The 24,288-nt window shown below is 40.6% G+C and overlaps 2 protein-coding genes across 2 annotated transcripts in view; one reads left to right on the forward strand and one right to left on the reverse strand.

Annotated features, from left to right (window-relative positions):
* Nucleotides 1–111: 111 nt before the first annotated feature.
* On the forward strand, nucleotides 112–24,132 carry REDIC1 (regulator of DNA class I crossover intermediates 1). The gene is made up of 11 exons (XM_088143319.1): nucleotides 112–320; nucleotides 10,315–10,354; nucleotides 12,386–12,521; nucleotides 13,080–13,212; nucleotides 14,029–14,095; nucleotides 14,600–14,733; nucleotides 15,890–16,411; nucleotides 19,047–19,104; nucleotides 21,608–21,665; nucleotides 23,090–23,232; nucleotides 23,603–24,132. The coding sequence occupies exons 1-11, from the start codon at nucleotides 112–114 to the stop codon at nucleotides 24,125–24,127; spliced, it is 2,025 nt and encodes a 674-aa protein (XP_087999445.1). The 3' UTR covers nucleotides 24,128–24,132.
* Nucleotides 22,691–24,288, reverse strand: part of SLC2A13 (solute carrier family 2 member 13) — a 140,286-nt gene continuing 138,688 nt past the window's right edge. The window contains exon 12 of the transcript XR_015798225.1: nucleotides 22,691–22,854. The gene's annotated coding sequence lies outside the window, so the exon portion shown is untranslated. The remainder of the gene's footprint in view (nucleotides 22,855–24,288) is intronic.

Genomic DNA, 24,288 nt, shown 5'->3' on the forward strand with positions numbered 1-24,288 from the left:
CCGCCCGCGCCCTTGCACCGCCGGTGCAAATCCAGGGAGCCGTCGCCGGCCCGGCTCACCCGATCCGGGCGGGCGCAGAGGCAGCGGCAGCGGGACCTCCGCTCCGGCGGGATGCCGCGTCCGAGGCGCCGTACCGCTGCACGCTCCCGCTTCGGGCCCCACCCGCCGTCGCCCGTTGGCCGCCCCGGACCGGCCGGTCGCTTGCGAGTCCCCGGAGCAGCAACGCGGCTGGAGAGCGGGGCCGCGGGCGGGGCTGTCCGCGGGGAGAGCCGCAGGCGCCTGCAGGATGCTACCGGGCGCTCTGCCGTGGGCGGCCGCAGGTGCGGAGCTCCGGGCTGCCTCTTCTGCCGGGACTTCCACCTGCCGTCTCTCCCAGGCAGGTGGCCCCTCCCCGAGGGCCCCCGGTGGCATTTGCCCGTGCGGTGGAAAGAACGCAGAGGGGACAGCGCTTGGAAATGTACCCCATAGCCTGCCTGGCTGGTTTACAGCAGGGTTTCTCAACTTGGCAACTTTAAGAGGGATGGACTTCAACTCCCAGAATTCCCCAGCCAGCCAAGCTGGCTGGGGAATTCTGGGAGTTGAAGTCCACCCCTCTTAAAGTTGCCAAGTTGAGAAACACTGGTTTACAACTTGGGTTAGTGGTGCTGCCAAGCTGGGCTCAGGAAGAACCTCGCTGCAGCTTGCATGACAGCAGCACCAATGATGGGGTGGGGGCTGCAGAGGACTTGGGCAGTGGAAGATCTCTGTGGTTCCTGAGTCATGGCCTGCGCATAGGTGGCGTAGGTCACACCGATCTCATCTGCCTGAAGGTTAAAAAGACTAGAGCGGTGAGTACAAGGCCATCTTAGTGGTGGCTCCTCGGTTCTAGAATTCCTTTTCTGTTGTTTTTTCTTCTCACCCTACTCCTTTGTTCTGATTGGCATTTCCTGACCAAGTATTTAATATTTTATTTATTTAGCAAATGTATTTATTTAGCAAATTTAGATAGCCGTCCATCTCACAGGACGTGACTCTGGGCGGTGTACAACCACAGTGACAATTAAAACAGCACAACTATCATTAAACACTAAAGTACAAATAAAAGTAAAAACAGAAAAACCAAGATTGTGGGAGAATACCAGTCAACTCACATAATGCAACCACCTCAAAGGCTCCCCTTGGGATCCCCAAAGTTGCTGGAAAAAGCATGTTTTAAGGGCTTTCCAGAAGGCTAACAGGAATGGGGCTAACTTCACCTCTGGGGGGAATGATGTTCCAGAGGGCAGGAGTCATAGCAGAGAAGGCACGTCTTCTGGGTCCCATCAAATGGAACTCCTTGGCAGATGGGACCCATAGCATCCTCCTTCTGCGGGACTTGACGGGATGGGTGGATGTCATCAGGAAGAGATGGTCCCTCAGATAACCTGGTCCCATGCCGTGTTCTGTTCTCAACCATGTTCTGGATGGATGAACATACCCATGTTCTGTTCTCATCCTCAAGGAATCTGGACTCTGCTCTGGTGGTTCTGACTTTGTCTACTGTCTGTCAGCCACTTGGTGAGTATATTTATTTGAAGAAAGGGGGTACTGAATAAAGCAGCCAACAGACGTTTAAAAATTCTGTTTACTGGGAGAATTACCAAATGATAGTATATGCATTTTAATTGGCGACAGGAACTGCTCTTCTCCTTCCACCATGGTTAAATGTGGCCAGTGCATTGCTTGGTCCTTAAATGCTGAGAAAGAGCAGCTTTCTCCAACCTGGTGCCCACCAAAGACTAGAAGTGATTAGCACTGAAATCCAAGAGCACCAATCTGAAGAGGCTTAGAACGCAGTGGAGGACAGGGGAATAGAACATACCCTGTACATTTTGGGCACCATTTTGGGCACATTGACAGATGTGGGTGCCACCTTTTTCCTAGGCACCAAAGGTGAATCTCCCTTTATCATATTCTCACAAGCACGTCTTATGAGATAGGCTGGGCTGGGAGAAAGTGACTGTCTCCAAGTCACCCAGTGAACTTCCGTCAGTGAGGGTAGACTTGAACATGAATCTCTCTACTCCTAACACCACAATCACCCTCACAATGAGAAGAAATTGGTCAGATACAGCTATTCCCAACTTCATATTCTCATGTTGTCATAAGTAGTACTAAATATGCCACCCAGAGTCACTTTTTGTGAGACGGGCAGCCATATAAATTTGATAAATACATACATACATACATGCACACAAATTTTTGGCTCAGCTAAAGGCAAAGGAGTTGGGCCTGGAAGAAACATTACAAAAACTGAGATTTTAGGACTCTCTGATAATAGGAATGGGACAAAGCAATTCTTTCTGACATTAATACAGCACAGCATTACACATAGAACCTCTGTCTTGCATCAAACCCTTCAGTGAAGGCTCAGCTGTTAACAATACCCCAGTGTGGTAATTATCATCAGAAAAAAATATGTGGTTCTGCATATTCCTTTCATTAATAATGCACACATACAAATATCTATTCTTGTTTATGGGCTAATAAGAATACAGGCCAAAGCTTAATGCTGTCTCCTTTTTAAACATATCATTTTATGATATTCTAGCCAATCAACCATGACCACAAAAAGTGCCATTCTTTATACCTCAAAAGTTGGCTCCCTAGATTATTGCATCTGGTTATTCTTAATAAAAATATGGTCCTTTTATTTTTCTTCTGGTTTATGTTAATGAGCAAGTATAGCTACATGTATTGCTTGCTTATTTTACGTATTTATTTATCAGATTTTTACCTGCCTCAACTCAATAGATTCTTAGTGGTTTATAAATACCAAAATTAAAAAAAACCAGAAATATAAAAAGACCAGAAGACTAAAATCCATTAAATGTATGATGCCAAACAGAAAGGGGTCATGACCCAAATGTTTTCCAGAACAGTTCTGTCTTCAGCATCTCAAAGAAGGTGGCCTCGGTAGGGATAGATCTAACCCCAGATCGGAGGCCATTGCAAAGGCCAGCACTGCCACTAAGAAACAGTGCTTCTGAACATTGGCCCCCTTGACCTTTCAAAAGTGGGAAACAGCTGTTCCCTTAGCACAGTCATAATGGTTGGGCCGACTTCATAGGGAGATGCAATCCTGTAGGGTTAGGATTTTATAGCATAATACCAGAACTTTAAATTGCACCTGGAAACTAATAGGTAACCAGTGCAGAGCTCACAGTGATAACTGCTGGCGAGCATCTGGGCCACTGCATTCTGTACCAGCTGGAGTTTTCAGATGGTTTTTAAGGGCAGTCCCATGTGGTTGTCTAGATGTGTGGTGAGGAGAACAAGAGTCACCATCACCAGCTCCTCTTGTTCCATGAAAGGTCACAACTGACGCATCAGCCAAAACTGGACAAAGGCTATCCTGCCCATGGCATTCATCTACTTCTCTAGCAGGAGCTGTGAGTCCAGAAGGACGCCCAAGTCGCAGGTCTCTCCTTCAGGGGCAGTGCCTCCTCATCCAGCATAATCATTGGTGTCAAAAGAGAACCCCAACATACAAACAGCAACTCTATGTTCTTTGGGATCCATTTCAACTTGCTCCTCCCTGTCCAAACCCTCACAGACTCCAAGCCCTGAGGTGGGACTTTGGCAGCATCCCCAGTGCCGCCTGAAGTTGCAATGCAAAGCTGGCATCAGTCATGTACGGATGACCCAGATAACCTTCCCCAATGGTTTCATGTAGAAATTAAATAGCAGGAGAAGAGAATGGACTCCTGCGGTACCCGACAGGTGAGGGACCAGTAGGCCAACCTCTCCTCTCCTACCACCACCATCTGGAATAGTTCACTAAGGAAGGGGCAGAACCACTGCAAGGCCGTGCCCCCAATCCCAAGGCAACCATGGCCAATGGTATCGAAAGCTGGAGAGAGTTCCAACAAGACCAAGACAGGCGCACTATCGTCCAAGTCACAATAAAGGTCATCAACCAGAGTGGCCAACATCATCTCAATTGCGTGCCTGAGCCTAGACTTGGACTGACATGGATCCAGATAATCTGTTTCCTCTGTAGTTGGTCCTGGACCACCATTTCAATAACCTTCACTAAAAATGAAGCTCGGAGACTGGGCGACAGTTGTCTAACACCTCAGGGACCAGGGAGGGCCTATTAAGAAGGAGATGCTTTTCAAGGCAGCCACGTTGTCCCCTCCTGCGATGCAGCAGTACAACCTCTCAGATGCAGGCTACTCACTCCCCTCCAGCCACCTGAGGGAGCCAGGAAGGGCAGGGGTCCAACCTTCGGGTAGTCAAGAACACCCTAGAGAGCGCACTATCCGCTTCCTCAGAGGTAACAATAGCCTATGGATCTTCCTGCCCTCCCCCTCAACTTAAAAAGAGAGTGAGGCAGAGAAGAAGTATACACACAAAGTGAAATGTACAATCTAAAATGAAATCCTGAGTTCCATTGGTAAGCTGGCATAGTTTGGTGTTAGGGAACTGGACAGGGAAGATCTAGGTTCAAATGCCCACCCACCTATAGGGTGACCTTAGACCAGTTACTCTTTTCTCCCCCAATCAACTTTTCAGAGTCACTGTAATAAAAAGTTGGAGGAGTAGGGAGTGTCGTATACACTGCCTTTAGCTTCCACGAAAGGGTGGGAATTAAAAGAACAAATAAATGTAAATTTATTATTTAAACTTACTAGCAAGAAAGCATATTCAACTATTATTAAAGAGGCTGGGACTGCCAGCACAGCAGTTCTTCATTTTCCACAATAAAGAGAGTGATAAGAAATCAGGCTTAAGGCTGTCTCTCCACTTGGCTCAGGATCCTCAAACACCATGAAACTGGCATGTTCTATGAGCGGTAATACATGATGCAGTTTAGTGTATCCTATTTACTCCATTCTCCCTGCAAACACACTTTTTTTTCTTGGTCTTTCACACAACCATTTCCAGGTGGGGAGGAAGAAGAGCCTGAGATCAGCCAAGATGCACCACGTGACCCTGTCTTGCCTGATGCCTCGTTTCCTTTTGGTTGACATCACACAAGATCCCTTTTGATCCTGGGACGCTTCTGCTCAGGTTGATGAGCCTGGCAGTGCCACCTGCTCCTCCTCTTCCACCCCCCAATCTTCACTCTCTTCTTTCCTAAGAATTTCCCTCTTGCTGATCAGAAAAGGGGTTTCTGATCTCCTGAGCCGCTTATTTCTGGCCAGCGATTAGGAGCCTCGTATTCAGAAGCTACGAGGGATTATCCCACCCAGGACTCAGAAATAGAGAAATGTTGAGGGATGAGAAGCGTGCTTTTCATTTCCTGCAGCAAATAAATAAATAAATAAATAAATAAATAAATAAATAAGCAAATAAATAAATGCTGAGTAATAATGTGTATACTGCAATAATAGATCCATTTAATTTTGAGGCCTGCTCATTTTGACTCAGCTTTGACATGAAAAAAAAAATCCTTTAACAAATCAGATTATCAACAGTAAGATAAGAGAGTTTTTCATTATAGTCTGGTTGCATATGGATAGTTTGGTGCTTTTAATTGTGACTGTTTTTTTTTTTTTTTAAGAGGTTGAAAGCCAAATGGAAAGCAAAACCGGGGCATGAATTAGAAAGCTTTTTTAAAACCAAAGAATGCCTGATGAGGCAGAAATGCTATGCAATAATTGTCTGTTATGTTTCTTCATTTAGATAATTATATACAGTATCTGTTCTTTCAGATTCTGAAATCTCACATTAGACCAGTATCAAATCAGACAGCATCTTAGATACAGCCAAATGATCAGCTGGAAATGCAACCTTGCAGTATTCTAAATTGCATATATTAAGCTACTTTATCTCTGTATTAAAAAATAAAAATATGCCACACTACAGATACGAGAGCCAGTTTGGTGCAATGGTTAAAGGCACTGGGCTAGAAATCTGGGGACTATGAGTTTTAGTCTCGCCTTAGGCATGAAGCCAGCTGGGTGACTTTGGGCCAGACACTCTCTCTCAGCCCTAGGAAGAAGGCAATGGCAAACCACTTCTGAAAATGTTGCCAAGAAAAGTCCAGGGACTTATCCAGGCAACCACCAAGAATGAAGACTGACTCAAAGCTGTGCAGGCGCGCACACACACATACAAATAAAAAATATACAGGCTCAAGAGCTTGGCTAGCAACTATTGGTTGAAGAATAAATTCTTCCCAGCAAGCCTGGTCTCACATGTAGGGTGTGTCATTAGACTTTAGAAGTATTTCTCTATTTTTAATCTAGGACTTTTCGTTTTTGAATGCTGCTTCTAAAAATTATCCATCCATCCATCCATCCATCCATCCATCCATTCCTACTCAAAGTCATTCAGGAATGGGCAGTGTATTAATTTACAAAATAAATGCATAAAGAAGTACATTGCTGATCCTATTTATTATCCTATCTCATGTTTTTGTAGCTTGCAATCTGCATTTCCATTTCTGTGAGCATTGATTTAAATTATATAAAAGATAAACCCCTCCTTTTTCCATCTGTTTATGAAATCAGCCATCTAAGCATGTTCTCTTGGTTGCCTTTCCAGTTCCGTTGAGCAATCAATATCCCCTCCTGTATTTGGAATACAATTACAGCTAATGGGCACCTAAACCAAGAGAGATGGATGCAAGGCAAGCACGACCTTTAGCTTCATCCTGTTTAAAAATTAAACTCTGGAAAGAAGCAGCGTTTAAAGAAAAGTTTTTACAAACTTAATTGAAAGCTGGTAAGGGTAATTGGTTTGGGAAGAGCCATGAGGATAAGGAGGAACAGAGCATTTCGTTTTTCCCAGGCCAGGCCAAGCTACTGGAGGCAGGAGAGGAGAGAGCGCATCAATAAAGTACTGTACATAAATAAAAAATTCAATAAAGCAGTGCAAGTACGTGAGTTTTTATCCCTGCCTTACCCATCCATTTGAATAGCCCTGATGCAAGTGGGACTTTTTGTAGGGAAGGGGGAAGTTTAGCAAGGTGCATCCTTATTTACTCTTTTTGCAGCGTGTTCAGTTGGCTTCCCCACATCCGTGTTTTCAAATGAAAATCCAGAGCTGTGATATGTATCTGGCGAGCGACAAGAGAGCAATCAGCCTGGTCCACTCCGGGAGGAGCCTTTGACAACCATATATCCTTCCTCCAAGGTGAGATCAGCCCCAACCCTATTGGCATTTAGGAAATCGCTCAAAACCTGCTTTTTTCAACAGGCTTGGGGATCCCAGGGAAATAAGGAGCCCGCAAGATGGCTACAGCGTGTGTCGGTCGCCGGCCCATTCTCCCAGAGTCTAATTTATATCTGTGTTTTAAACTATTTTAAATGGTTTTCAATTTTTTTAATTGCTGAATTTACATTGCTGCTTTATCATGATTGACTTGATTGCTTTATTGGAACAGAGTCACGCGCGTGAGATGGGCGGCTATATAAATGTAATAAATAAACAAACAAATAAATAAATGATTCTCCCTAAGACCCAAGGGTGCATCCTCCTTTACGGCCTCCACGGATGGCAGAAAATAAATCACACCCGTTTGCAGGCCCCGAGCAGATCTCCATTTCCGCTGGAGGAATCCACCCAGGGAAAAGAACAGCCTTAGGGGATCCTGGATTTTCTCTGGGGCGGTGGGGGCTCAGCCTCCCCCTTGTTCTCCAAAGGCAGGGAATGTGCATTGACAGGAATTTGAATGAACCCCCCCCCTCCAAGGTTGAATTCTGTGCATGTGCAGGTAAGGAATTGCAGCGGGGGGGGGGGGGAAGCATGACTTTTCTTGCAATGACTTTCCTTGCAAACGTCGAAAAGGGGATCCGGCAGATTTGGGTCCCTGAAAACGATTCAGAGCCCCCCCCCGCCATTTTGCTGCTCCTTTCCCTGCCTCTATTTTTTCCTCGCCCCTGAGACTGCCCCTGAGGCCCTGGGGGTCAGGGAGAGGTCGAGACCCCCGGGGGAGCCCTTCCTTCAGCAGCCCAGCCCCTCCTGGTGGTCTCAAGGGCCTCTGCAGGGTGACATTTCCCCTCAGTCGCCTTTGGGGTCGCCTCTTTTCCTCCCCAGAGGGGGCTTGGCCTGAGGCCCAGGCCGGCTGGTCGTGATCCGGGGTGGCCTACCTGTCCGGGGCGGCGTTTGCAGGGCAGAGGAACATGAACTGGGTGGGGGGTTCCCGGTGAGTGAAGCAAAACAGGCTGGCGATTGCAGTCAGGCAGTCGGCCCCAAAGGCCGCTGAGGAACGGTTTCGTTGAGGTGGGGGGCAGCTGGGAACGTATCATCCTGCTGGGTTACACCAACATCAGTGCAAAATAAATGCTTTCTTATTCCAATTATTCCACGCAGGGCCTCCCGAGTGGTGACCGGAGGAGGAAGCAAGCGGGCAGTTTCCTCTGCATTCTCCAAGCCGCGGCAGATCCTGCCCTTTTGAATTTCTGCCTGTCATACAGGATTTTTTTTTTTTTCAGGCAGCTCTGTGAGCACGGGATAAACTCCTCCGTTTGATGGACCCTCGTTCTTGATACTCTTTGGCAGGGCCTTTCATGCCCAGTGCCCGATACTGTAGAAGGGGGGCCCAGAAATGCGGGAGTGAGGGAACGTGGCTTGTCGTGAGGAAAAGCCTTCCGATTCAGGGCTGTGATTTCTCTGCTCTGGATTCAGATCTTGCCAGTCGCTTCCGAACCTCCCACATGGTGGACAAAATGGAGGGTTTATTGTAATAATTCTAGCGGATAGTTTTAACTCCAGCTGGGGGAAAAAATCCTCTTTCCAAACAGGCTTTTTGTAAAATTTAAACTGCCCCAATAGAGCAGGGTTCCTCAAGCTCAGCGACTTGAAGATGGGTGGACTTCAACTCCCAGAATTCCCCAGCCAGCTATGCTGGCTGGGGAATTCTGGGAGTTGAAGTCCACCCATCTTCAAGCCGCTGAGCTTGAGGAACCCTGCAACAGAGGGTTCCTCCAAAGCGACGGACATTAGCCGGTTGTAATGCCTTACCTGGATCAGTTACGGAAGGGAAATTCAAAATTCAAATTCAAAAAAATTCCCAGTGTGACTGATGATGTCCAAGGAGCTCCAGGGCCATCAGATCAACAGCTCACAGCCTCCTTTATTGTCAATTTTATGTGAATATTCCTCTCTGCCTCAAATCCTGCTCCTGGCAGATTATCCCTGGTGCTCAAACTCATTTTTCTAAAACCCTTATTCCCAGAAAACCTCTCAGTACCACAAAGGGGAAGTTAGAGATCGAAACCTACAATGTTATAAACCTATACAGTAATGTTTTTAATACTTCAATGGTTTTTAACAGTTCTCCTTTCTCCTTTTTTTAATGGGATCTTTAAACAACCAAAGAGTGGAATCTTTGCCTCAGAAACCTTGCCTCGTTTTCTAAAGGATAGAAAAAGAGTAAATTATAACACAGCGGGACAAATTATAATACATACTTCATAATAATCACAATAATAAATCATCATAAATCATCATACGTTGATTGCAACAATAGATGATGACAATATAGTGATACGTTATGTGGATTGCAGTAATAAATCATGATAAATTATAATAATTCATAATGAATTGTGATAACCGCAACAATACACCAGCACAAATCGTAATGGATTATGATCATTGCAAGGGTAAATTATGATAATGCAGTGACACACTATGTTCATTGTGAAAATAAACCTTAATAAAGTAGGATGGATTATAACGAATTATGATAATCAGAAGAGCAAAGTATCATAAATGATGACCATTGTGGTGATTTGTGATTATCATAATTTAATGAATAGCTAGAGAAAGCCAGTTTGTTGTGGTAATTAAGGTGCTGGGCTAAGTAGGAAACTGACTTGTAGGTCTGTCTCAGGCATGAAAGCCGGCTGGGTGACTTTGGGCCAGTCCCTCTCCCGCCCCACCTCAAAGGGTTGTTGTGGGGAAAATAGAAGGCAGAAGCATTAAGTATGTTCGCCACCTTGAGTTGACCTGTAGGGTTGACCTAGAGGGAGAGAGAAAGAGAGAAAGGTGGATAAAAATCTAATAATAACTATAGCAACAATAATGGAAGGAAAGGCCTGAAAAATGATGCCGTAAACTGAACGGTTCCAAAAATATTTAGCAATGTTATTCAGAGCCTTGCTTCTTTGGACCCCTCCCCTCCACCCCACTAATGTTAATGTCTTCAGAATTTGGAATGAAGTGGGCAAGAAATTTAATCAAGGAAAAGGCACACCATTAATGATCACTTCTAATTATTGATTATTGTTATTATTATTAGATGATTATTGGTTGAATAAGCCTGGCTTCAGTATAACCATTCGTTCATTTTATAAACTATCATAAAAGCATGCTTTTTCTCTTCTGTCTTCCAACTTCCAGTCGAAGAATCATGCTTACCAAAGAGAGAAGAAAACAGAAGGTAAGTAGTGATTACATTCTAAAAATATATTTGAGCTAGCCAGGAATATCATCATCATCATCGTTGTCGTCATAGTAGTTTCATAATTAGAATGTTATGAAACCAATGTAGAACTCTGCACGAAGTTTGCATGAAGATGGAGATAATATGGTAGCTATTTTCAGATACGCTGAATGCTATTTTAGAATAATGCATGTTCATACGTTCTGCTATTTTTTCTAAGTAGACTTAAAATACTTCGCTATTTGTATATTTGTTATAAATGGCCCTATTTATAACATTTGTATGGCTAGAGAAAGCAGGAGGTGGTACACAAGAAACGAACAGCCAAAATTATCACATCACCTCTTCTGTCTTGTCTGCTGTCAACTGAAACTCATAAGCTATTTTCCCTCTAGTGACATTCAGCATCTGCTACAGACTTTCACCTGACACAATAATTATGAGACAGGCTTTATATTGCTTCAGTGACAGCTGAGTGACTCTGTGATGTGCTGTATGTCAGTAGTGGAGAAATGGCCACAGATATACAGCTTCAGAAGCAAAAATTGCCGCTTTCCAAAAAGCTTATATCTTTCTTTTTAGACTTTGCTTTGCTGTTAAAAAAAGCATTCAAACTGGGGGCTGGTAGAAAATCAGGAGTACCTGAGGCTAAACAAGACCGATCTCTCTCCAGATCAGGAGATCACAGGCAGCCCATGTAAGAGAAGAATAAAAATAGTATAATTGGAGATACGTTTTTAAATGTTTAATGTGCATTTTATATTGAATAACAATAGAAAGGTGTTGCATATATCAAATAAATTGATATCAGTCAGGATGGAGATCAGATGTGAGGACAGCCTGCAATAGCAAAAATAATTTGTGGATTTAAAGATACAAGAAGAATAGAATAAAAGGAAAACACTTTTGCTAAAAGTATGAGAATTACAACGTTCTCCTTTTCTGCAGAAGATTCTGGTGCATTTATAGGCAGAGTTTCAAACACAAGGTGGCAGAAATGACTAAGGAATAAAAACAAGAAATAAAAATTCAGTGCCAGAATGAGCTTTAGATTCTCGTGTTAAAACACTTCCCAGGGGTGAGATATGTTATCATTTCCATTGGATTCTCTACCATGGCAGAGGATAGGGAGGACCCTTCAGTTCCACAGCTGCCCCTGTCCCTGCTTGTAGGTTGCTGCTGGAAAAAGAGAGAGCAGGGCTCGTGGGAGAGAGGACCCAATGCTGGACGTGCCCCTGAAGTCAAAGTTTCATCTCTGACTTCAGAAGAGGGAATCTGAGCTCATTTGTATCTGCATGGAAGGCAAAGACAATGTGGTTAGGCAAAAGATGCTATTGGGTGAGAACAGATACAGGCTGGACAGCCTTTTGGTGGCCAAGTGCTGGATTTAACATTTCAGGAAGGCTGAGAGCTCTAAAGTAGGTGTGGCATATTACACACATGGACTAAACTAGATTTTTTTAGTACTTTGTTTTGTTTTTTAACTATAAGGTATCCATTTTAGGGCTTTTGCTATAGTCTTCTTCAGTTTTTCATTTACAGTGAGTGGCAACTGTGCCATCAGTTTGCAGGAGTCATGAACAGAGGGGGGACCAAGGATCTTAAAAGGGAAATTTGGGGGTTGGACATTGCTTACCCCAATGCTACTGAAAGAAGAAAAGCAGAGAAGAGTCCTCTCCTATCTCAGTTCCCAGAAAACTGTGCACTGTTGTGCAGATTTTTAACTAGGACTGCGGAGACCCAGGTTTGAGCCCACCTTCCGCCATACAAGTTCTCTGGGTGACTTTGGGTCAGTCATGTTTCTCTCAGCCCAGCCACCACAGAAGGTTGCTGTTGTGAGCGAGATTTCCATGTTAATTTCCAGGAGGAAAAGTGGAATACCAATCAACATAATTGCTACAAAGCCTGTATATATTTTGAAACTCTTTGTTAATGTACTGAGATAATGTTCCTGGTTAAAATATAGTTATAAGAAATGTACTATGTGAACATTTGTATTATAACTGCTGCTCCTTCTCAATGTAACAGGATTTTTTTGAAAAGGAAAAACTGAAGTCAAAGATAAAGCTATTGGGAGTATCTCCTTGTAAAAGCTCAGCTGTCAGTTTAGACCTTCTCAATCTCTATGTTGTTAATCAGATCTCTACAAAGAAAGAAAATACGGGTAAGTTTAATAATGCATTTCATTGACACAGTTTAGCTTTCAAAAACAAGACACATTGCCAAGTCCTAACTCTTCTGTAGCCTCAATATTCGTTGTATCAAATTTTAATTGTATTTTTCATCTGAACCGCAAGTTTACTGATCAGAAATGGAAATAGATTCACACAAAAAGCTGTAACCCATACTATTATGCTTGCCAATTGCCAGTGGGAATTAGAGCTGTACAATACTTTGGATTCAGTTCTAATAAGGTGTTTTGGAACACACAGGATCATGAACAAAATCCCTGCCATACGTAAAGTAGCTGCAATTTTCCTAGGAGCTCAGGACAACTACACTGGGCAGGAAAAGACATGGCTGCTTTAAAAAGTTGGGGACATGTGCTATTTCTGCACTTCCATGCACCCCAAAGTACCTTTTTGGAACTGAATCTGAAACACTGCCCTGGCCCAATGAGAAACTAATACTTTTGGTTCTGTATCCTTATTAATATATATAAATATATAGCGTGTTCCTGTTTAACCCACTGTAGTCTTCCTAATCTTCATTTTAATTACAGACAGTATTCGAAAGCCAATTCATGTAGATATTAACAGAGAAACTCAGATTCCTTTGAGAAAGCAAAATGTAGAATTTCCCAAGTCGCCAGAATGCAGACCAACTAAGCTGTTCCTAGATGACATCCAGCACAGGTATATATAATGTCAACTGTCTTTTCCCATTCCAGTAAGATGCTTTCTATTATTTCTTTCATGAAGTTCCTTTTCAAATGCATTTTTTCAGATAGCTGTCATTGGACTATTTCCCAGTCAAATGCTTGAAATACTACTTAGCCTAAGATTTCAGGATCATTTTTTTTTTTTGCAGGCATTGCCTTACATTAAAATTGATTTGAACATATAAACAAGTGGTGAGATGTAATGATATCTTAGGGCAACTCTTCATTAAAATCTTAAATGTTTCCGTATTCCTAAACTCATGATGATGAAGATTACATGCTATCAAGTTGCTGTCAACTCTTAAATAAAAACTTGCTAGCTCAGAACTTTCAACCTCATTTCTCTTTATGGAAAGTTATAAACAAATAATTATACATTCTTAACTAAATACATGTGTAATTTATTGGTTATCTTCCTCAGCCATCCCAGAGGTCACCTGCATAATATAATAAAAGGATAACTTGCTCACTTTTGCACGGATAAGCTTTTTGTTTCATTCATTAAATGCTATTTCCTTTCTATATTTCTATAACTTTTTATAACTATTAGCATAATTTTCTGCACAGTTATTTAGAATTGGAGGCAACAGGACTTAAATCTAGGTAGACCTGCATAGGATTTCCCTATAGCAGTAATTTCTTTAAATTTCTTTCAAAATAAATTTGCCTCTACTTGAAAATGCATAAATCATACGCTTTTTTATAAAATACACCTATTATTATTATTATTATTATTATTATTATTATTATTATTATTATTATTTTGCTTTTCAAATTGTCTTCTTCATAGGATACAAGAAGAAATCTTGGATAATAGAAGAAAATACCTCTCTGAAAAAGCCAGTGTTCATTCTGACGTAAGCTCTTTTCAGTAAATTAGATTTATCACTTGTGGCTCTGTGTCAGATGTAACACAACAGTTCGCATTTATGAATGAGTTTTAGAGCAATTCTAATGTGAGCTTGTAGAATAGAAGCTTGTATCATATGCCTTGATTTCGTTGAATAGCTCTAGTCAATTACTTTTCCCAAAATAATACTAAAATAATATATAAATCCATCAGTATCATAAAAGACAATAAAATAAGATAAAAGATAAGATAAAAGATAAGATAAGATAAGATAAGATAAGATAAGATAAGATAAGATAAGATAAGATAAGATAAGATAAATACAGGCACCAAGGAGCAAATAAATGCATACTATTAGTCAATTCCATGAAATAAAAAATAAACTGATTCAGTTACCACTTCTTCTCTAAGAAAAAGTGTATTCATATCACTGAAGTTAGGTTTATAAAATGAACAAATTTCCCAGAACATGTCCAATCTGTTATGAAGCCTTTCTCTGATGTATTGACAGGATTTAGGAACTTCTCTGCCAGTAAATAGTAAAGATGAAGACCTCTGGCTTTCTACAGTGGCATACAGGTCAGGGGAATTCAGTGCCCCAGATTCAGATGCACCAGCTGGTCTCTGTTTCCAGCAGCTGAATAGGTAAAGATAGATTATATGTTGATTGTATTTCAGTGCTTTTAAATGTTTTATTATCTTTGAGGGAAAAAACGCGCTTTGAAATAGTGATTTTTCCATGTGAATTTTTAATAAATATATATTTTCTTAGGGAATGTGAGAGTTTAATGATTTATTATATATATAAAACACACACACACACACATATATATATATAATGATATCATTGAAACCTTGTGCTGATGTTTGAGATTATGTGCAGAAAACAGATCAAGCTTATACTTGTCTTGCTGCAGCTCTCCTCAGTCCCAAAAACGTGACTGGTTTTTCATCTGTTGAAAAATAAAACTGAAACAGATGCTTGCAGCCGTGCGTGGTGTGGAAATCAGAATTGTGTTTATCCTCCTGCTATATTGTTCATTTTGCTGGGCTGTTGTGTTTGCAAATGGGCTTAAATATATAAAACTAGTGTGTTTAAGCACTAGTTAAGTAATATCCATACTAATGAACAGATTTGGCAGCTGGAACCTATGTATAGTGGGCTCTATGAACACAGGGCCATCGGCAAATGTGATATTCTATACTATCTTATATAAATTATTTTGATAAGTTTATCAGAAAGGATAAACAGAACTTTAAAATATTAGACTTAATAAAGAGAATATTATCAAATATGATCGAGTGTGGCAGTTCTTTTTTCTGATTGATTAATCAATATTTAGATAATGTATCACTAAATACAGTATAGTTGGTTCTACCTAATTTATTTAAAATACTAAGTATAGTGTCAGTGATTGTTCAAATCAGAACATTTCAAAATTCTCAGATGTTTCATCAAGTATTTTATGTTCTGACATCATTTCCTGTGACTTTTATTACCCCTCTTTTCTTGGCATTAATGGAGCCACAGTGACATACAGTGGTTGGACTGGTTAATCTCCATTGTTTGAACAATATAATATATTTCGAACGAGGGTGTTTTTTTTTAAATCAGATTTCCAGGTCTTGTTAAGAATAGAAAACTACGTTATAATTATTTGCAGTATTCTAAATCTCAAAACCATGTTATGTCAGCAAGAAGTCCATCTTTCATGTTAAGTAAAAATAAACTTTTAAATCTTACACATTTATACTGTATGTAACATACATGCAGTTCACATTTTGCCTTTTCCTCCCCAAGTCCAGGGTATGTTAACTCTGTTGATAAGGATTTTGGAAACAGTCAAGCAAACAGAGAAGAACCATTGTTTGGTACTGTAAATGACATGGTAAAGACTAGCCAAGATGCAGACTTCCAGCCAATTGCATCTTTGTTTGAAGAGGAAAATCAACCATTCCTGGCTTTTCCTCCTTCTCAGTCTTACTGTTCTTTTGCTAACGAAAGCCATACTGACCAGCTGTTCACAGATTTTGGTGATGCAGAAGGAATGCTCAGTAAACACAGCCTGTATGATAGTGACAAAATGCATCAGGCGACAAGTCCTGCTCGGAGAGGTGCAGCTGAGAGGGACCTCACAAGTATCCTCACAGCTCCAGAGATGATTTGCTCCCTGAATAACCAAAGCTTAAATGCAGTAAACCAGAAGTCAGTTTGGAGTCAGTTCAAAGATTACGGTATCCAGGAAAGGAATCCTGTAGAGTTTTCTGATCGGCAAAAACTTACTATGTTCTTTAAAAATACAGGTAAATGCCTGCAATGCAAGTAACAAATATAATGAGAGGCTTTATGTTTAAGGAGTTGCATGATTTAATTAGCATTTTTAAAATTTTTGTTAATATGGGCATTTAACGTGCATGGACAAAGAGTTGCACATCACAGGGATGTCTTGCTGGGTTATATGGTAATTCATTGCACTAAGTTACAATATATTGCATTCAAATAATACCACCAGCAATAATAGCTATATTGTCTTTTGCATATTGTTTCCCAAACATGTAAATGGAAACTATTGATTAACCAGGGAAAAGAGAAGGTGCAGTTGGGTTGGATCTTGAAGATTCATCCTGGAGAAATGAATCTCTTTCTGTATCCCAAATAACAGCCTGCTTGTTCCATGACACTTGTAAGGAATGAAAACCAAACCATTCCTTTTATGGTTTGGTTCTCATTCTTCATTATGTGATATGGGAGGATCTTATCTTTAAAATGTATTGACTCTCTCAGTATACACGTAGTGTTTGTCAGATGTGAAAGCAGAATCAAAAACACACATAACCTCCTTATTATGGAGGAAGTAACTGATCAATTGGTTGCATGTTAAATTCAATTACTGAGATATGTTTTGATCCATTAGTGATCATAAACATGAAAATTTCTGTAGAAATGGGGGGAGGTTCCCTTTTAATTTTAGTAGGGGGACAGAGTAACTGAAATTAATGGAGAAATTGCTGAAGGAGGAAAAATGCACTATTGAATTATGACCCATGTTTTCTTTTTAATGTTGTCATGTAAACTTACTTTTAAGACTTTTTATCTGCAGGAGGTTTTAAAAATCAAAAGAAATATATTAAAGTACCAAAAACTATACAGCATTACTTAAGGAATAGGTGAGTTGTTTTTTAAAAGTTTCATTCACATAAAAAATGACATTATGGTATTTACTATCTGCTATGGGGACTTTCCCCATAGTTTGCGAGAAACTAAGCATGTGCACAGACTGTCTTCCAAGAATATTGTTGCTTTTTTTCCAGCCAAGGACAAACTTCAAAATAGTGTTGAACTACTACAGCCTAGTCTTTATTTTCATAGGCCATCTTTCCATGATTAGTGGCTTAATCTAGTCAGCCACTAACCTAATCAAATGTCTGGCAAGACACAGTTGGATAACTAGATTTAAAAAAAAATCACAATTTGGGGAATACAGAAACCCCATCTATTTTATTCAGGAAGTGTCTGATGTCCATGAACCTTTGCACCATGCTTGAAAATAAAAGCTTATGATAGTCATGGATAACATTAATGGACATTTATTTATTACTATTAACAAGAGTTGCAGACACAATGTTTGGCAGATTATATTCCAAGAGTCACGTTAGTGAGATGGGCGGCTATATATACAGTATTTGATTCAATAAACCAATATCCTACAATCTGTCATACAGAATGCTAAGGAAAATAACTCAGCTGCAGCCTGCCAGTCAGCAAGAATACACTATGCCCTTGGGTGGTGCAGTGTAAGCATTTTAAGGTGATATAGGAATTTCTATAGACAGAAAAATATAAAATAACAGGATTCTGTTCTCCAACAAGCTGCCATTCAGCACAGTGGGCCAGGAAGGTTGAGTGCATAAATAAGTACAATAAATAAGCTGAATAAGCTATCTACCATTGATTGGTCTGGATCTTACAGGTTCTCTTTCTTTTCCGTCTGAGATCATGCCCTTTCTTCACAGATTACGGGGAACATGCCAGATGTTAATCTCCCCTTCCCTTTTTTCCCCCAGTAATCTTGTGGAAGAAGCTGGGTTGAGAGAATGATTGGCTGAGAGTCACATCAGCTTTCTAACAGCTTCCCTTCTCTTAGCTGTCTTATCATTATGCTATTCTGGCTCTTCAGTTCTGGTAGCCAGTTCAGTTTTTTATGTCCCCAGGAGCCACTAGGTGACTAGCTTTGACTAGCTGCAGTCAAAGTGATCAGCAAGAGTTCTACAGTCAACCGTTAGCAGCTTGCTTATTAGAAAAAATGACAAAAACTGAGGAGACTTATCTGTGATAGCAATTAGTTACTGGCGCGTGTTATGCAAGAAAACCGTCTAACTCAGCGCCGAAGGATCTCGTTTTCCAAGGCGACTCTGCGGTCATTGTGCAATTGGCCTGGAGGATGCGCACGGAATCACAAGACGTTAGAGCCCAAGCAGGGGACTGGGATGATACTCACTAATATGCTTACATTAAGGGCAACATTGGGCCTTCTGGTGGAACAACATTTCCCCAATGTTCTTTCATCCAATGTGAAAGATGATAGTGTTGCCTTGAGTGTAAGAAATGAGAATGGACTTGGCAATTGTAAGCAAATACATTTTTGTGTACTAGATCAGTGCCAGTGCCTAGGTATTTATCTCAGAATTAAAACTGTGTTTGTTGTTCTATATTTTATACTGTAAATTATTCTTCTGATATATTAGAATAAGTTCCTACCATTAAATTTTCATAGGTGTCAGATACTTAGTGAATACTAATGAGGTGAGTTTGCTAAGAACAATTACTGCATTGGTCTTCAATAATTTACTTAAGTTTACCTAAACGATAGTGTACTGTAACATTGATAATATTCATTTTAACTTGGTGAATAGAGGTGTCAGCCTGGCTTATTCTTTCTCATTGTATTTTGCGGCAGGGACGAAGGACAGGCAGACCCAAATATGAATTACTTGAAGATTTTTGAGCATGAAGCGGTAAAATTTTATATAAGTTGTTCAAAGTCGCCTATATCTTAGCTGGTACAATTTCATGGCTGCTTGTAATTTGATAGGGACATAAACCTTTTGCCCTCTTGTGTGGAAACATGACAGATCAGTCTACTAAGCATTCCAAAGCAGGAACAATATGAGAAGAAGTGGGCTGTTCCAGAGAGTTTGGTGATATCCTCTGAATTCCTAAATCTTAAAATGATTGTTGTTGAGATAGCAGACAGACCTATCTGAACATTATATTTTTAAGAATAATTTTCTAGAAATATTTCTAGTCAACAATATGAGATTTTAAAAAAACATATTTTTATTCTTGTTTCATGCATTTCATATAGTGAGAGGCAGTTTAATGTAGTGGTTAAGGCACCAGGCTAGAAACCGGGAGACGGTGAGTCCTAGTCCCACCTTAGACACAAAGCCAGCTGGGTGATCTTGGGCCAGTCCCTCTCTCTCGGCCCTAGGAAGGAGGCCAGGGCAAATCACTTCCAAAAATCTTGCCAAGAAAATTACAGCGACTAGTCCAGGCAGTCACCAAGAGTCAAGACTGACTTGAAGGCACAAGAAGTAAGTAAATAAGTCAATTCATTATGTGTTTGCTATATAGCTGTCCTGCAAGCCAGCTTCATTCATCCTTCCCCTTTCCTTTAGGAAAACATAAATAGTGAGTGAAGTCCCAGGGAGTCCCACTTCCACTTCCAGCACTTTGATGTGACAAGACCCCAGAGAGGACAGTCTTTATAGGCTGGAGGGAAAGGATCGCTTAGCCAAATTTGGTTCATAGATTGAAGCAGGGATGGGGAATTTGACTATTTGTCCAGATGTAGCACATTCACAACTTCAAAGGAGCCTCATTTGGCATGGCCAGTGGTGAGAGATTCTAAAAGCTGTAATTCAGCAGTTTCTAGGGGATCACATATTCAGTAAAATAATATTAGTGAAATCTCAGTAAGTTTGTGTAATGTAAGTGGGACAATGATGGAACAAATTCTGTGAGCAGAACATAGCATGTTTAGCTTCAGTAAAACATCAGAAACAGCCAGCTACATTTAAATATTCTCAGTTGCAAATAATTTATACAGTTCATATAATTCAGCTTCTCTTGAGTTAACATGAACTGAACTTCTAATTTTTAAGCAGAATCGAAGTACGTGACCAGTTTTTAGACTTTCTAATTCCTTTTACAAACTGAATGTGATAGTGATAGAAAAGATCAGAGAAAGACAGACCATCGTGGAAAAAAAAAAGAACTGGGGAAAGGCAAATCAATATTGTGCCTCCAGTCATGCCATAAAAATGAAGGGAGGGTATTGTATCCTAGGCATATTATGCAGTCATAAAATTACCCATCCATTTATTTATACTGAAAGTTCTGTTATTCTTCCTGTTGTAAATGAGGTAAGGTGAGAACAAAAGCTCAGAATGGTAGAATCTCTGGACAAAAGTTGCAAGAGCTAGAAAGTTATTGACAGAATGTGGAACAGAGTTTAACAGAGAAGATCCTTTGCTAGGATAACCATTTCTTGACTATAAAATCTCTGCTGGATTTGTGTGAGAAAATATATTGCCCTAGGCTTCATAATACGTGTGTGTAACTTGCCCCTCTTGGCTGATTAAATAGGCCAGGTTGGCCCTGGATTAGGGGAGATTATCCTTGCCTCCTTACAGGGAAGATGTGTTTTCCCCTGTCTAAAAGAGGCTGTAGTAAGATATTTACTGAAGAAAGAGCCTGCGTTGCTCCCAGGCTATGGAACGCTCCCCATCAGGAGTGGCATTTGACTTCCACCCTCTTGGTGTTTAGAGAACATATGAAGATGTATCTTTTCTGCCAGACTTTTAAATGTTAGATACTATTAATAATTATGACATTGCTTACTTTAAAGGTTTTAAAATTAATTTAAAATGAATTTTTATATTCTTTTTTTATTTTACATTTTGTTAAATTGCTAGAACAGAAAGGCTGAGTTATACAAAATAAATAACCTCCAGGCTGATTTGCTTGCAGAGCATATGAGCAGTCAGCAGCTATGTAGCAGATGTCAAACAATCTGCCCTTCGCATGATGAAAGATCATTTGTATAATAAGCATAAAAGACATGGTTGCTGTTTCTTTCTCACCATATGGGGCAATCACAAGGACCCATTCTTTTCTTCAGTAAGGCTTTAATCCTAAACCAAGGAGGAAAGAAACTTGGGTTCTCTCAATGGAATCATTGTGTAGTGTGGCAATTCTATTAGTGAAGACATCAGAAAATGTACTCTCGCAATAGAATTTATCAAAGGTACAGTGGAACCAATTCATTGCAGAGACAAAGCATCTCCTGGCAATCTTTCCTTGATGTAAGGAAAGAATTAGTTCCATGTCATGTTGTAAACAATAGGACATTTTTTGAACAAGTTATTAATACCATGATGCCAAGTCCTAGAAGAGAATCTAAAGAAAAGTAGCTGTGGTGAAGTTATACTAATATCATTCTTAATTTTTTTTGAGCTGGAGAAGGAAGTTTACAGTGACTTTGATCAGCATCCAAAGCAAAGAAGGCAAAACGGTTAGCTTTAATTTGAAATTCATTGTCTTAACTACCTTTTCATCTAGACACCCTAGTTGTCTTAAATGGTTTCAGATTTAATGATGAAGAAAAACAGAAGCCCTCTGTTCTTTGACCCTAACAAGAATGGAAATGTCTAACATGAACTGTAGTGTACTTCTAACTCACCTTAAGGAATTATACAGAGATTAACCATTTCATATATTCATTGTTTCCTTGTTAACATTTCATGATTTCATAATATTCATACTTGGCCTTACAGAAGTATGGACAGGTTTGCAGCCTCCCTTTGCCTGATCACTGTTTTCAATAGAGTCAGAAATATGAATTTATTTTCTTGCACACCTGTGACCTATAATGACTAGGCGTGACATTAACAAAGTAGTGAACCAAGTAGAACCCATATACATACATATTATTATCATCTTGTAATCCCTACAACAAAGTTGTTTTTTAGAACTAAGGCAAAATGCTGGCCAATCATTCTGACAATATAATTCCAATTATACCACAGATCAGGACTGCACAAAAATGTTGGGCTGCCTTTACTTTCCTATGCCAAAGACAAGCAACATTTGGTTACCAGGGGCTGAGGTCTACAAGGCTGTGAAGCAGGGATATCACCAAAAGAGTTGGGGTTGGGACCCCCAGGATTTGGAGACATTTGGGAGAGGCTGGGAAGAGCTGATATACGAGGAGCCATTCCTTTTAAATGCTTGTTGTGGTTTCCCAGGGCTATAGGAGCCATGGTTATCTGTTGTTTTCTGCTAAAGAAGGACCAGAGTCTTACATTTTCTAGTAATCTTGCACTATAGCACACCATTAGAAAAGCAGAGCTTGCATCTCCTGAATAAGCATTTTGCCTGAGAAGGAACATCTACTCCAGAGTTTCTCAACCTTGGCAACTTTAAGACGTGTGGACTTCAACTCCCAGAATTCCCCAGCCAGCCTTGCTGGCTGGGGAATTCTGGGAATTGAAGTCCACACGTCTTAAAGTTGCCAAGGTTGAGAAACCCTGATTTACTCACTGAAGATGCTAGTATCCCATCTGGTCTGCTCCTGACTTTTCCACTTCATGCAGGAAGTTCTCAAAGGTGACTCTACTCACCTGCTGTTGAAAGTAGGCAGAAATTCTTCCTGTGAGCCAAACATCAAACTTAATTACAGTCCTGATTGTGGAGAAGTTGCCCTAAGTACAGAAGAGCAAAACCCCTTCAGTATTAGCAAGGGAAAGGCCGGAATAAGGAAGGGCTGGCTAAAATATAGCCCTTGGCTCCTATAACAGTTGACGTTTCCTATTAAGACAAACTTTATGATAGCCTCTGATTTTGCAGTATAGCAGCGGAAATATCAATATGCCGCTGCAGAAAATGACAAATCTAAGACAATAGCTTGTTGGGCTGTATTTTGCATCTATTAAAAAGAGTTGTTGCTGTTTAGAGTCTCTTTATATAAACTCAGGATTGTTGTTGTTTGTTGTTCAGATGATGACTCTCAGCTAAGCAGCCAGTCACCCACTTATTCTCCAAAACAAGCAGATAGTTATACTAGTTCTTCATCGGATGAGGTAAGGACAAGGCAACCTTGAAGTTATGCAAGTTAATCGTCCAAGTATTTGCACACTGTACGTTCTGAATCCTTCTGCAAATTATTGATTGCGTAGATGGCTTCTCAAAAATGCATCATGCATATGAAAGTAGAATAGCTAATAGCATCATTTACATTACTACTAGCTAACTTAATGGATTAATGGGAAGCGAAAATATTGGCAGTGCTTTGAACTAGAATTGGAGTATGGTTCTTTTCCATTCTATTATGATTATATATATTTGAAAGGGTCATACGAGCAATAAGAAGGACTCTGTGGGTCATTAACAGTCCTGGTGATTCATTGGACGCTAACAAATGAGTACACTGACTCGGATTTATTTTAACAGTCTAAAGTAGGGGAGTGGAACGAAGAGGCATCATGTGATTCTGAAGGCTCTTCCAAGCATCCATGCTCAGGTTCAGGAAATCAAAGAACAAAGTATGTTTGTCAATTTGATGGTGGGCCCTGGAACACTGCTAACATTCAGCCCCAGGCAAAATCGGCCCCAATTCCAAGAAAAAATACGTTGGACAGAGCTGGACTACAGCTGTCAGATATGGATCGTAAGGGAAAGCACGATGTTTCATCCCAAACAGAAACCTATGCTGAGCCAGTAGAAAAATCCAATGCAGCTGTGCAGTGCGACATAATCCGGGTCTGCAACTGTAAAGACGAGCTATCCTTTGACCGTAGTGCTGAGACTGTTACTTCAACTAGCAAGGCAGAGACCACCGGAGGGCAGAGCATCCCATCCGACAGCCCGGCATTTCAGCCTAAAAGCAGCAATTTGTTGTTTACTAAGAATGTGTCTCCTGAAACAGATTGTTTCATAGTCAGCGGCAAAGTGAGCCTAGCTCAATGTAACCAATAAAAGGAAACAATGCACCTGAACATGCATATTTATTGGTGATGCCGTCGAGAAGAGAGCTTGAATTAATCTGTTTCCTCCAACACCTATATTTTCCAGCTCCACTTCATGACACAGATTTAGGGATACTTAAATACATGTGTCACAAAACAACAGGGAATTAA

This window comes from Python bivittatus, unplaced genomic scaffold (assembly GCF_059951505.1).
Source record: "Python bivittatus isolate LINGU-HERP-01145 unplaced genomic scaffold, Pbiv_v1 ctg000010_np1212, whole genome shotgun sequence".
Classification (NCBI taxonomy): Eukaryota; Metazoa; Chordata; class Lepidosauria; order Squamata; family Pythonidae; genus Python; species Python bivittatus.